Raw genomic sequence first — 14,994 nt, 5'->3', positions numbered from 1 at the left:
GGATTCATATACAATATTAATTTTTCTTCATTAAGTAGTGGCATTGTTGTTGCTTTGAAATCAAGTCTCATGTAGCCAAGGTGGGCCTTAAATTTACTGAGATTGACCTTGAATTCCAGATCCTCCTGCCTCTATATCCCAAGTTCTGATATTACAGGAATGCACTGCCATGCCTAAATCTTTATTGCATATTTATTCATAGATTATTCTTAAACTCTAACACACTCCCTTAATCCTCATTTACTTTCATTTCATTAGATTATTGCTGGCTTTTGAATTTTCTTCTTAACCTAATGAGTTAGTCCAGAAATTCTCAACATTAGCACTATAGTTACTTTAAGTATTTTTTTTTCTCAAGGGTTGCTGTGTATTACAGGACATTTTAGCAGCATCCTTAGCTTCTACCAACCAATGTTAGTGGTACATGAATCCTACCATATGTGACAACCAAAAATAACTTGACATTACCAAATAACACCTAGAGGGAAAAGCCCTACCTATTGACAGCCGCTGATATGTATGCATGTTCTAGATTTTAGTAATTGCAGTGGGACTTTTTTAAAAACAGAAACTACAGAGAGTCATGTAATCCAAACAGAACCTATTGTATGCTACTCTTGTTATACAGTGGCTTAGTCTAAGCTCTATACACATTGACTCCACAATGACCTAACATTTCTTACATTCTGGAAAAAAATTGTAAGTCTTATTTTTTCATCAGATTTGATTTATTGGTCAGCCAGTGCTAACTGGCTTAGTGTAATAGATGAAAGGTGATAAAAATAATGGAAAATGTAGCTCAGCAGAGCAAGCAGGCTTAGAGAAAGAAAGGAGCTCATCCTTTTGAAACTGCTCTGTACTTGGTGCTGAGATTAGTTTGTGGTATTCTCAGTTTTGTGATATGCTCAGATTCCAGCAAGTGCAGAGGAGCTTCAGACAATATAGCAGTCCCTAAGAACCATACATACAGAGACTTTTCTTAGGAACTGACCTTTGCACATCATTTAATATTCCAAGCCTGTGATTGGGAAGGCTGGTAATCGTTCTCAGAAAAGATACAGGGATAAAATTCAGTTCTTTGTCATTAATAGTCTATTCCAAAAAAAATGAACAGGAGTAATTATGCTCAGTTTTATATTAATTGAAAAAAAACTCAGTTAATGCTTAAGCTCAGAGTTGGTGCATCTGAAAAACAATGTCAGTGTTGCATGCTTTCACTCTTGTGCAGAATTTAGATTTAAATATGTGTGTCTATGTGTATTGGTAAGAAGTAGGAGGGGACTTATGTAAGGGGAAGAAGTGGTCCAAAGGGAAGAGGAAGCGAACAAAGGTAATAAATTACATGTTTTCTTTTACATACAAAATCTAATGTACCAACACACACATGCAAAATAAAAACAGAACAGGGACTGACTATCTGCAGGAGACCCATGGGTGGGCAGCAATAGGAATGAGGAAGGCAAGGTGGGTGATGATAGGAGAGGAAGATAGAAGAAAATTATAGTGAAATGCCGTATGAAAAATGTCATAATGAACATTATTTTATACTGTAAAATAGTTTTAATTTTAGAAAGCAGTGGCCCCACCCTTTAAAAAAAAAAGAAAAATGTCTAAATAGTATTGGTAAAGGAAAGAACCATAGAGCCATATACCAAACTTCATTCTCTCTCCCTCCATCCCTCCCTCCTGCCTCTCTTTCTCTTCCTCTGTGTGTGTTTTTTCAAGTGAATGTATGTGTGTGCATGCTTGTGGAAGCCACAAATCACCAACAAGAGTCTTCCTCAACTGTTCCCCATCTTTTGAAACATGATCTCTCACTGAACCTAGAACTCACCAAGTCAGTTAACCTGCATGGCCAGTGATCCAGGAATCTCTATGTGTTGCCCACACATTGACCACCCAGTGCTGGAGTTACAAAAACACATTATCCCATCTGATTTTACATGAAAGCTCAGATCAGATTTTCTGTCCTTATGCTTTTGTAGTAGATACTTTCCACACAAGCCATCTCCTCAACCCATAATTTTCCCTTTTTTAAAATTATACATTCTCCTTAATAAAGAGATAATAATTTATATGTGTCCATTGTGTGCTGGGTATGGGTGGTCCCTAGGCTCCTGCTTTTATAAAAATTTCATTTTAACTAGATAGAAGATAGTAGTAATTTAAGCAAGTAAATGATAGAAATTCTTCAATTTAGAGATGATGAAATCATAATACAGTTGAAAATAATTTCATTTCAAGAATTTGAATCTTATTTTAAAAAATCCAAATGACAATTTCTTCAATAATTTTTGAAGCAAAAAAAGTTATGGGAAGCTTCAAGTGTTTGTGTTTTCATTGTATTATTGGAATTTCTTTTTAGATCAAAGTTTCGACATTCCAGACAGAACTTTTCATTCTACAAACACAACTTGGCGCCTCTCATCTTTTGAATCCATGACTGATGTGAAGGAGCTGATTCCAGAGTTTTTCTATCTTCCTGAGTTCCTAGTGAACCGTGAAGGTACCCAACAGATCATTTTTCACATATTTTGAAGGGTATGCAATGGAGATATAATTTTCCAGGAATAAAAGTAGCTTTTCTAAGACTTGAAATTTGAATTTCTAGGTAGGAGAGATTTACTTCATTAAATGTATAATTTTATTTCCAGTTGAGCTTGAGGATTTCTAATGTTCTATAAGACTTCTACATTTAGGGAACTGTGGTGTTTTTGTTGTTGGATTGTTTTGGTTAGGTTTGGGTTGGGTTTTTTTGTTTGTTTGTTTTGGTTTTTCAAGATAAGGTATCTTTGAGTAGCCCTGGCTATCCTGGAACTCCCTCTGTAAACAAGGCTGGCATTGAATTTACAGAGATCCACCTGCCTCTGACTCCTGAGTGCTGGGATTAAAGATATGTATTACCACCACCTGGCTAGGAAAACTGTGTTTTTAACTATTAAAGTTATTTGTAATGTGTTTTTTAACTTTATTTCACATTTTTTTCTGTTTATAAAAGTTACACTCATTAAAAGGTAAGAGTAAAAAGCAATTCATTGAAAATATAAACTAACCAAAACCTAAATGATTTTTTTTGAAATCCAGAAATAATCTTTATTCCAAATACTAATGTCATTTCAAGCCAGTGTTGTTTTTTTCTTTTCTGACAATAAGGAAAGCACCACCAGGAAGTAGAGGCCTGTTGGTTATGAATACAATCTGAATGATTTTATGAGGAAATAAGAGAAATAAAACAGTCTAGGACTAGGGCTATGACTAGGCTGTACTCCCATAACATGAACCACATAAACCACATGTGGTTGTGCGTGCCTATAATCCAGAGTATGGGAAGAAAAAGAAAAGGAAAAGAAGGAAAACTTTCCAAGAAGAACTTTCTAATAATCAAAAGTCAAGCAGTTTTCTGGAGGATAAAATTCAGTGTTGCTGTGCCAGGGACCACTGACCTTGGCCACCCTTTCGAAGTTCAGTCAACTCTTGGATGGATACTTTTGAGTTGTTTTCCTTAATTTCATAAAACTCTTAGGAGACATATCTTTAGGTAAATCAGTGTTAGACAAAATACCTTAGAATGTTGTTGTTTGCTGTCTTCTGAGGCTGTTTAGCAAATTATTAATGCACTCAACCTACTGGAGCTGTTTCATCATGTTGCCTATCTAAAAATCACCTGTTTGTAGCTCAAGTGGCACAATCATTGTACAGTACTATTATGAAAATATAAGTCAAATAGCACCTGCAACTTGGGAGGGAAACACGCACATGATTTTAGTTTGAAGCTCATTTAAATCTGCTGCCTATTTTCTCTGTCTCTGATGTATGTTCCTTTTATGGCTTTATGACAAATCACTCCAACATTTAGTGACTCAAAGCAACTATAAATTTGTTATTTATCACAGTTTTTGCAAGTCCAGATTAACCAAATGTCTTTGTTGCATTCAGAGCTAGGGCAAGAGTAGTAGCAGATGCACAGGTCCCTTCCCTTCAGTTGATCTGTGCTTTTCCAAAAAGTGTCTCCAAGAAGGCTGGTTTGGGCTTCCTCACGTACTATTTGGCTACTCCAAAGGCATGTATCATGAGAGAGATGGACAAAAGCTAAATTACCTTTTCCAACCTAGCCTTTTCATCCAAACAGCATTCCTTCCTCTTCTCTTGCTCATCTATGTCCACTCAGAGGCTACTTGATGATGGGCAAATAATACCTAAAAGCATAGTAGGTAGGAAATACCGTCACCTCTTTAACCTTTATTGCTTTGTTTTCTGTGTATGGGTGTTCTGCCTGTATATGTCTGCACCACATATGTGCAGTGCCTGCCGAGGCCAGAGACCATGGGATCCCTTGAGACTGGAGTTATAGAAGTTGTGAGCCCAGAGAATTGAACCCAGATCCTCTGGAAGCACAACTAGTGTTCTTAACCATTGAGCTATCTTTCCAGCCCCTGTAACTTCTTATTAAAAATATAACTTCCTCTAATGCTCCTTATGTGTTTTCCTATCAGCATTCCTCTCCACGCCCTTTAGTCATCTATTCTGAGTGTCTCCTTTGTGATGTGCTCTAGACATGGTCCCTCCCCAGCTCTTATGCCTTACTGTCCACCATTAACTAAACCAGGCCTCCCACCAAGCCTAACACTGCCCTCCACAATAGCATAGAGATCCTGAGATGCTCACTTATAGATATTATATATACCCTCAGTTTATAGTTTGTATTGTGTCATTACAAAATACTTATAAACTGGTGAAGAGCTTTCATACCATACACACTTCATACCATAATCAAGAAGCAGGTGGACAATTTAATTTTTAAGAAGATCCTTTTTAATTTTTATCCTGCTTATATAGTTAGCTTTTCTATAGAAAAATAAATCTATTCAAAGAGGTTTGTTTGTTTTAAGAAACACTGTCTCCCTATGTAGCTCATGCTGGCCTAGAGCTCTCGGTATTCCTGTTATAGCTTGACAAGTGATGGAATTGCAAACATGCACTACTGTACCTGACTCTCAGACAAATTCCTTTAGGACAATTTTTTTCAATATTTTTTATACTAGCAGACAAATGAAATGGATAGTAGCACATATTCATACCACAAAAAAACCCTTTTAGTCAGCTGGGCAGTATTGCGGTTAAATAAGGATCAGGATAAACAAATAGGCCGAATAGATGTTTATTCAGGGAGAAATAACTTACAACCTAGACAGATAAACACCAGCAAGATCTACCTGATGCTCTTCTGTCCTAGTCCCGCCAGCAAGAGAGCTTTCCCCAGCTCTTCCTCGGCTATTCCTCTTACCTCCTTCCACAGGTCACTTCCGCCTATGGCTCCACCCCCAATGGGCGTGGTCAGTGCCACAGAAGGAGACCAAGTAAATATCTCACTACAGGGCAGTAATGGGAGAGAGAGGCAAGCAGATTTCTGAGTCCAAGACCAGCCTGGTCTAACAGAGTGAGTTCCAGGACAGCCAGGACTACACAAAGACACCCTGTCTCAAAAAAACTAAACAAAAGAAGAACCCTTTTAGTCTGTTAAATTTTTTTTTGGTTGGGCCAGGAATGCTCAGTGAAAAAGGAAGTCAGGGCAGATCTATAAAATTAATATACTGTAACAACCCTTGCTTTTATAAACTACACAATATTAATATTTATTAAATGTGTAGTGCTCAGTTATGAAACTACCAACAATCTAGAAATGCTTATACAAAGCTTTGATTTTAACCAAGTTTATAATTAAATAGGTATTTAAGCACCCCCTGTGTTTGGAGGGTGAATATAGTACTAGAATTCATGGACACTGATTTTCTACTTTCCCATCATCCTGTGGTCAAAGGTTGAAGTTGAAAATCCCAGTTTGAATTAGCTTAGTATCTATCCTGTCCCTGCTGGCATAAAGAAGTAGATGAACAGTGATTCCTGCTGTAGGGCAGTTCACCTTGCTGCTACCATCAGAGTTGTCGTGTATTGTCGTCTGTTTTCCAGAGCTTTTATGCTCTGTGGGCTGAACGAAGCATGCCTTGGCAGAGCTAAACATCATGTTAATCTTCCTTAGGTTTTGACTTTGGTGTGCGTCAGAATGGTGAACGAGTTAACCACGTCAACCTTCCTCCATGGGCACGCAATGATCCTCGGCTGTTCATCCTCATTCACCGGCAGGCACTAGAATCTGACCATGTGTCCCAGAACATCTGTCACTGGATTGACTTGGTGTTCGGCTACAAGCAAAAGGGCAAGGCTTCTGTTCAAGCCATCAATGTTTTCCATCCTGCTGTAAGTGACTCTTTTAGAAGAATCTGTACACATTTAAGCTAGGACCTCAATATTTTAAGGTTGGCTGTTAAGCTATTTCTTTAAAATACCCAAGTCATCAAAGGCAGTTACACCAAGCTGTTACTACTATTATAGAAGATTTTTTAGTTTTATATTGTATCTCTTTAAAAGTGTCTCAGATGCTATAGTCAAGGATTCTCCAAGACCACCCTTATGTTCAGTGATTTATTGAATAAATATGTGGATTCAAAATAGAGTGTTGTTACCTAAAAAATGAAACAAGTTGTTTTCTTTTTGTCATTATGACTAATTCTAATATCACATTGCTGATTCCATGTTCTTTGACTTTTTTCTCTGCAGACATACTTTGGCATGGATGTCTCTGCTGTTGAAGATCCAGTGCAGAGACGAGCTTTAGAAACCATGATAAAAACCTATGGGCAGACCCCTCGTCAGTTGTTCCACACAGCCCATGCTAGTCGACCTGGAGCCAAGCTCAACATTGAAGGAGAGCTTCCAGCAGCTGTTGGCTTGTTAGTACAGTTTGCTTTCAGAGAGACCCGAGAACCAATCAAGGAAATCACTTATCCGGTATGTTACTTTGATTTCAGCAAAATTCAGCAAGACTTGATTGGACTCCTGCCATGCCCCTCACTTAGCTATGGGGGTGCAGACATGAATGGTGTGGTCCTAGCCTACAGATAAGCGCGAGCCAGTGCAAGACAGGCAGGGGCAGCTAGAGCAATGACCTGTGTGTTCAGCGAATGCTGCATTAGTGACATGTGGAGAGTGTCATACAAGCCCAAGGAAAAGAAGCATTTTGGGGCAGACAGAAACTGTTCGCAGGGAGCACAGGAGGGTTATTTCTAGGGAAAGCCTCATCAAGTAGACTTTTTTAATTTTACATACCAATCCCAGTTCTCTCTCTTTCCCCTCATCCGGCTCCCTACACCTTCCCCTCACCCCACTGTACCCCCATCCAATCCTCAGGATGTGGTCTCCCCTGGGGAGTCAACAAATTCTGTCCTATCACCACAGTCATGCTTGACCAAGGCCCTCCCTTCTGTGACTACACTGAGCAAGGTATCTCTCCATAGGAAATGGACTCTAAAATGCCAGTTCATGACTAGGGATAGATAGATCAGGGACCTACTGCCAGTGGCTTCATAAACTGCCCAATCACCCACTGTCATCTATATTCAGAGGGTCTAGTTCTGTCTTCTGCAGGTTCCACAGCTGTCAGTCATGAATCAGTGAGCTTTCACCAGCTTGGGTCAGTTGTTTCTGTGGGTTTCCTCATTATGGTCTTGACCCCTTTGCTCATATTATTGTTCCTTCCTCTCTGGATTCTGGGAGCTTGACCTAGTGGTTAGTTGTGGATCTCTGCATCTGCTTCCATCAGTTACTGGATGAAGGCTTGACAATTACAGTAGTCCTCAATCTGATCACAGGGGAAGGTTAGTTCAGTCCCCCTTTCCACTATTGCTTGGAGTGTTATGTGGGGGTAATTCTTGCATATTCCTAGGGATTTCCCTAGTGCCATGTTCCTTGATAATCCCAAAATGGTTCTATCAAGAAATTGTTCTCCCTCTCTGTTCTTCCCCCAACTTGACCTTCTCATTCTCTCATGTTCTCCTCTCCATGTCCCTTCCCTCATCCCCTCTTCCCCTCTACCCTCCCCCTCACTCCCATGTCCCTAGTTTACTCAGGAGATCTTGTCTATTTCCCTTTCCTAGGTGGATCTATGTATGTTTCTCTTAGGGTCCTCTTTGCTACCTAACTTCTCTGGGTTTGTGAACTGTAATCTGGTTATCATTTGCTTTATGCCTAATACCCACTTATGAGTGAGTACATACCATATATGTCTTTCTAGGTCTAGGTTACCTCACTCAGGATGGTTTTTTTTTTTTTTCTAGTTCCATCTATTTGCCTATAAATTTCAAGATGTCATTATTTTTTTTACCACTGAGTAGTACTCCATTGTATAAATGTACCATATTTTCTTTATCCATTCTTTGGTTGAGGGACATCTAGGTTATTTCCAGGTTCTGGTAAATTGATTCTCAATTTTCTGAGAAACTTGACATACTGATTTCCAAAATGGCTGTACAAGCTTGCACTCTCACTAGCACTCCCCTTACTCCACATCCTCTCCAACATAGGCTATCATCAGTGTTTTTGATCTTAGCCATTCTGACAGGTGTAAGATGATGATATCTCAGAAGTGTCTTGATTTGCATTTCTCTGATAGCTAAGGATGTTGAACAATTTCTTAAATGTCTTTCAGTTTCTTCTGTTGAGATTTCTCTGTTTAGATCTGTATCCCATTTTTTAATTGGATTATTTGGCATTTTGGTGTCCAGTTTCAAGAGTTCTTTGTATATTTTGGAGATCAGCCCTCTGTCAGGTATGGAATTAGTGAAGATCTCTTCTCATTCTGGAGACCAATGTGTCTTGTTGACATGTCCTTTGCCTTACAGAAGCTACTCAGTTTTAGGAGGTCCCATTTATTAATTGTTGCTCTCAGTATCTATGCTACTGGTGTTATATGTCCCCTGTGCCAAAGCATTCAAGGATACTTCCCACTTTCTCTTCTATTAGGTTCAGTGTGGTTGGATTTATGTTGAGTTCTTTGATACATTTGAACTTGAGTTTTATGCATGATGATAGATGTGAATCTATTTGCATTCTTCTACAAGTCAGCCTCTAGTTCTGCCAGCACCATTTGCTGAAGATGCTTTCTGTTTTCTGTTGTATAATTTTAGCTTCTTTGTCAAAAATCAGGTGTGCATAGGTATATAAATTAATATCAGGGTCCTCAATTCGATTCCATTGGGCCACCTGTCTGTTTTTATGCCAATACCAAGCTGTTTTCATTGCTGTAGCTCTATAATAGAGCTTGAAGTAAGGGATGCTTATGCCTCCAGAAGTTTATTGTACAGAATTGTTTTGGCTGTCCTGGGTCTTTTGTTTTTCCATATGAAGTTTAGTTATGTTCTTTTGAGATATGTGAAGAATTGTGCTGGGATTTTGATGGAGATTGCATTGAATCTGTAGATTGCTTTTGGTAAAATTGCCATTTTTACTATGTTAATCCTACCTATCCAAGAGCATGGGAGATCTTTCCGTTTTCTGACATCTTCTCTAATTTTGTTCTTCAAAGACTTAAATTCTCTGCGGCTTGGGGAAGCTGTCCTGGAACTAGCTCTGTAGACCAGGCTGGTCTCAAACTCACAGAGATTCACCTGCCTCTGCCTCCCAAATGCTGGAATTAAAGGCATGGACCACCAACACCTGGCTCTCTCACTTGTTTTGTTAGAGTTACCCCAAGATACTTTATGTTATTTGTGGCTATTGTAAAGGTTGATGTTTCTCTGATTTCTTTCTTAGCCTATTTATCATCTGTATATAGGAGGCTACTGGTTTTTTGAGTTAATTACTGAAGATGTTATCAGTGTAGGATAGTTCCCTGGCAGAATTTTTGGGGTCCCTTATGTATACTATAATATTATCATCAGTAAATAACAAAAGTTTGACCTCTTCCTTTCCAATTTGTATCCCCTTGATCTCCATTTATTGTCTTATTCCCTAGCTAAAACTTAGAGTACTATATTGAATAGTTATGGAGAGAGTGGACATGGACAGCCTTGTCTTCTTCCTGATTTTAGTGGAATCACATTGAGTTTCTCTCCATTTTGTTTTATGTTGGCTGTTGGCTTGTTGTATATTGCCTTTATTGTGTTTAGGTATGTTCCTATTATCCCTGATCTTTCCAAGACCTTTATCATGAAGGGGTGTTGTCAAAGGCTTTTTTAGCATCTAATGAGATGATTGTGTAAGGTTTTTTTTTCCTTTCAATTTGTTTATGTGTTGGATTACATTGATGGATTTTCGTATGTTGAACCATCCCTGTATCTCTGGGATAAAGCCTGCTTGATCATGGTGGATGATTTTTTTTTTTTTTTAATGTGTTCTTGGATTCGGTTTGCCAGTATTTTATTGAGTCACTTTGCATCAATATTCATGAAGGAAAATGGTTTGTAATTCTTTCTTGAGTCTTTGTGTGGTTTGGATATCGGGGTAATTGTAGCCTTGTAAAAAGTTTGGCAGTGTTCCTTCTGTTTCTATTGTGTGGAGCAATTTGAGGAGTATAGGTATTAGCTCTTCTTTGAAGTTCTGGTAGAATTCTGTACTGAAACCATCTGGTGCTGGGCTTTTTTTTGGTTGGGAGACTTTTCATGACTGTTTCTATTTCCATAGGGATTATAGGTCTATTTAATTTGTTTATCTGGTCTTGATTTAATTTTGCTATGTGGTGCTTATCCAGAAAATTCTCATTTCCTATAAACTTCCAATTTTATGGAGTTCAGGTTTTTGAAGTATGACCTGATGAGTCTCTAGATTCCCTAAGTGTCTGTTGTTATGTCCCCCTTTTCATTTCTGATTTTGTTAATTCAGATACTCTCTCTCTCTCTCTCTCTCTCTCTCTCTCTCTCTCTCTCTCTCTCTCTCTCTCTCTGCCTTTTTGTTAGCATCTCATGGAACCTTCTCTAAAGGTTTGTCTATCTTGTTGATTTTCTCGAAGAACCAACTCTTTGTCTCATTGATTTTTTGCATTATTTTCTTTGTTTCTATTTTATTGGTTTCAGCCTTCAACTTGATTATTTCCAGTTGTCTACTCCTCCTGGGTGAGTTTTCTTCTTTTTGTTCTAGAGCTTTCAGTTGTTCTGTTAAGTCACTAGTGTGAGATTTCTCCAGCTTCTTTATGTAGGCATTTGGTGCTATGAACTTTCCTCTTAGTGCTGCTTTCATAGTGTTCCATAAATTTAGGTATGATGTACTGTCATTTTCACTGAATTTTAGGAAGTCTTTAATTTTTTTCTTTATTTCTTCCTTGACCCAGTGGTGATTCGGTTGAACATTGTTCAATTTCCATGAGTTTATGGGCTTTCTGCAATTAGTGCTATTGCTAAATTCTAACTTTAAGCTGTCCATGGTGATCCAATCAGATACAGGGGAGTATTTTAAATTTTTTGTAACTGTTGACATTTGCTAAATTTTAGAGAAGGTTCCATGAGGTGCTGAGAAGAAAATACATTTTTTTGTGTTTGGGTAGAATGATCTATAGATGTTTGTGAGTCCCATTTGAATCATAACATCTGTTAGTTCCTTTATTTTTCTAAGTTTCTGTCTAGCAGATGTGTCCTGTAGTGAGGGTGGGTTGTTAAAGTCTCCTACTGTTAGTGTGTGGGGCTTGATATCTCATACATAGCATTCACTGAATGCTGGCTGAAACACTTGTGCTCTTTCCCAGGGCAATTTATTAACATAGCTTCTAGAAGCCATTGCTGTTAATGCTTTAGGGTGGCTCACTGCTCTCCTTGGTAGCTCCTCTGATGCTCCCCCAGACCAGGATGCTTGCCTCTGACTATCTGCTGTGCCAGGACACTCACCTCTCCAAGCAGACTTCTAAATAGGATTGTGTAAATAAAAGGAACCAGTTGGTACCTATGTAAATGGCAAAACTGAGCCCAGTCACCATCTTCAACCAACAGCTCTAACTAGAGGTACCTCCCCTGATAATAGTAATGGAAAATATTGTCTCTAAAAATAGGAAATAGGCATACTTTTTCTTTGTAATTGAAAGCTGAAGCAAGCAGCTTTCCTTAAAAGGAAAAACAATTTTATCCTTCATTTAAGTTCTACATATAAAAAAAAAGTAGCATAAGGTATTAGAACTTAAATTGCAGAATGTTACAAAGTGTTTGTAGAAGGGAGCCACTGAAAATAAAAAGGGAAGGGAAGAGACCTTAAATATATACCAAGAAGTCTGCCTCAACTACACAAACCTGACCTTGTTTTGATAATGTTTTTGGTATGGATATTGCTGAAATAGCTTAGAGCTATAGTTGTACATTTTTCATGCTTATAGCTCACATCTGTGAGTTTTACATGTTAAATACAAACAGAAGCCATTCAATTACTAGACAACTAATAGACAACCTAAAGATGTCTATTAAAAAGTAGTGTTCTACTAAAACCGAATCATGAATGTTGAATTTGGTAGCAGAAAACTGGATTTTTATAGACTTATGAGTCATAGTAGCCATTACCAGAGTTGCTATTTTTGACTATAATGCATTGTTTTAACATGTCAGAATAATATAACAGTATATTTCTGAAATTTAATAAATTCCACTTAATTTACTATAATACTTATTGATAATTAATGCGTGGGATGTCGTTGGTTTTAGGAGTTTGGTTGGATGATTTTGACCTTTTCAAACAGGGTCTCACTGTGTAGCCCAGACCAGCTTAGAGCTGGACATCCTGCAGAGTGCTAGATTGCTTTATTCTCCTAGTGCTAGATTCTAGGCCTGAACTATGCTCAGTGCTGATTAGCTGCTTAAGCCTGATGTATGTGAAAGCACTAGGCAGTCTATCTGCTGGCAGTAGGAGCACAATTCCAGCCTGTCTCATTCCCACTGTAGCACCTTCACACTAACTGTTCCCTCTACCTGACCCACCCCCACATCCATCCCATTTTGATCTCGCCTATCTGTAAAGCCTTTTTCAGATATCCTCTCTCCTGAGGGTCTTCCCTGAACACCGCCCCCCCCCCATATCAAAGCCAGAAGCTCCATTGTTTTCAGTCTTCTTTCTGTTTTGCTTTCTAACATTTTCACTCCTAACATACACATAAGTGTGTGTTTAATCTTTCTCTCCATCCTCACATGAATGCAAGTCCACTGGTAAAGGATGTTGTTTGACTTGCTCATCACCATGTCTGCAGAACCTAGGGCAGTGCTTGGCACACAGTGGGCATTCACGATTTTAACTAATGAATAACTTCTAAGGCAGGCTCTTTAGAGTCTGGCTTTCTTTTACTACAGTGTGATCTGCAGTGGCATTTATGTCACCGTTTGTCTTTGCTTGAACCACAGTGAACCTCCCACACAGTGCTATGCCATGGCCTTCAGGTAGCAGCTCCACAAGCTCTGACACACAGCAGCAATGCTATGCTGAAAAGGGTCCTCCACACAGCCCAGCTGCACCTTTGTGAACTTCAGCTCATTGTAGAAGTTGGTCAGAGCTGTCCCATAAGTGGTCTAAATAAGAAATAGGGTACTGACGGCCATGCTTTTTAAACAATTGTATGTAGGTCAACACCACCTGTTTCTTCATTCAGATGGAAAAAATGAGATAAGGTACACTGAAAATTATTTGATATTTTTATGAAAATGACTGGAATTTGTATAGTATATTATTTTCATTAGGGTTGTGTAGCATTTACTCTGAAATTTTAAAAGTAGAAAATATACTTTTAAATGTCTAAAACAGAGAGAATCTGTTAATAAAACAAGATTAATAGAGTTTAACAGTCAAAAAGAGAGTGGAAGAATTAAGTTATTGGAAAAAAAAATCTGAGGGCTGTTTTTTCCCCTTCCTGGATTTTCTTCTTGATAATTGTTTTTGCCTGGATGGAGGAAGGATTTGGGTTCCTATTCATGGCAGGTGTATGGCCATCCTTAATAGTGTTCTCTCACCTCTCTGTGTCCATAGCCTGATGCTCTTCAAGCCCATCTATTCCTTTGTTCTTGTTGGACAACACTGTCTTCTCCAGGATTTACTAGCACTCTCTGGAGCATCCACTGAGACACTGTGGTGGTCTAGACATTCATGAAGCAGGGTCTCCTCATTCCAAAACTTGTGGCTGAGTGAGCTCTTCATACCTTCATTTCTGTCATATGTACATGTGGCTCATCACCCTTCAAAATCAATCCATTGACACACCAACTTTAGATATTTTAGGTAGCCTAAAAGAAATGTGTATAGTAAAACTTGGTTTTCTTTGTTGAATTTCAAAACTGTTTGAATTAGTAGCAGGCTTTTCCATTCAAGCTGGGCCAGAACCACAGAACAAAAATCAAATAAACATTTTTCTGTGTGGTAAAAATGTGGGGAAAATATATAACACAATTCTTGCTCTCAAAGAGTTAATAATCTATTTTCTGTTTAGAATTTATATTGTAATTAATAATCTATCAACTTTCACTTGAAAACAGCATAATCTTGACTTTCCTTGGTTTTAGAGCCCTTTGTCATGGATAAAAGGCTTGAAGTGGGGGGAGTACGTAGGCTCCCCCAGTGCTCCCGTACCTGTGGTCTGCTTCAGCCAGCCCCATGGAGAAAGATTTGGTTCACTCCAAGCATTGCCTACCAGAGCCATCTGTGGTTTATCCCGAAACTTCTGTCTTCTGATGACCTACAGCAAGGAGCAAGGTAAAGTGAAGCACAGTGAGGACATGTCTGGGCATCTTTTATGTGATTTAACTGCCAGCAGCTCAGCCGAGCCACTGCCTTGCTTCACTTCTAAAGGTGCCCAGTCTTTGGTGAAAACCTCTGCTCAGAATTGTTTTGTTTTGTTTTTTCTCTCGCTTTTTGAGACAAGATTTCTCTATGTAGCTCTGGCTATCCTGGAATCACTTTGTAGATCAAGTTGATTTCGAACTCAGAGACCACCTGTCTCTACCTCCCAAGTGCTAGGATTAAAGGCATGTACTGACTGCTATGCCTGGTTGAATTGTGTGCTAAGTGTTTAATGTAGTACATAAAAAAACATGAGGATTAAATTCAGTGCTATTTAAAATGAAAGGAGTTTGAGGGAGTTGAGAAGAAATGTCTATGCCCACAGGACGAACACATTGTCAGTCTGATAGATATATGCATACTCAAGCA

At 38.6% G+C, this 14,994-nt stretch overlaps 1 protein-coding gene across 1 annotated transcript in view; it reads left to right on the top strand.

Moving 5' to 3' along the window:
• Positions 1–14,994, top strand: part of Lyst (lysosomal trafficking regulator) — a 171,278-nt gene that overhangs the window by 137,353 nt on the left and 18,931 nt on the right. Inside the window, exons 43-46 of the mRNA XM_051194746.1 lie at positions 2,366–2,506; positions 6,038–6,255; positions 6,616–6,846; positions 14,349–14,538. Coding sequence (XP_051050703.1) covers positions 2,366–2,506; positions 6,038–6,255; positions 6,616–6,846; positions 14,349–14,538 — 780 coding nt within the window. The remainder of the gene's footprint in view (positions 1–2,365; positions 2,507–6,037; positions 6,256–6,615; positions 6,847–14,348; positions 14,539–14,994) is intronic.

This window comes from Phodopus roborovskii, unplaced genomic scaffold (assembly GCF_943737965.1).
Source record: "Phodopus roborovskii unplaced genomic scaffold, PHOROB, whole genome shotgun sequence".
In the NCBI taxonomy this organism is placed as follows: Eukaryota; Metazoa; Chordata; class Mammalia; order Rodentia; family Cricetidae; genus Phodopus; species Phodopus roborovskii.
Note: the sequence above shows the minus strand (reverse complement) of the source record. Positions and strands in the feature narration are given on the sequence as shown.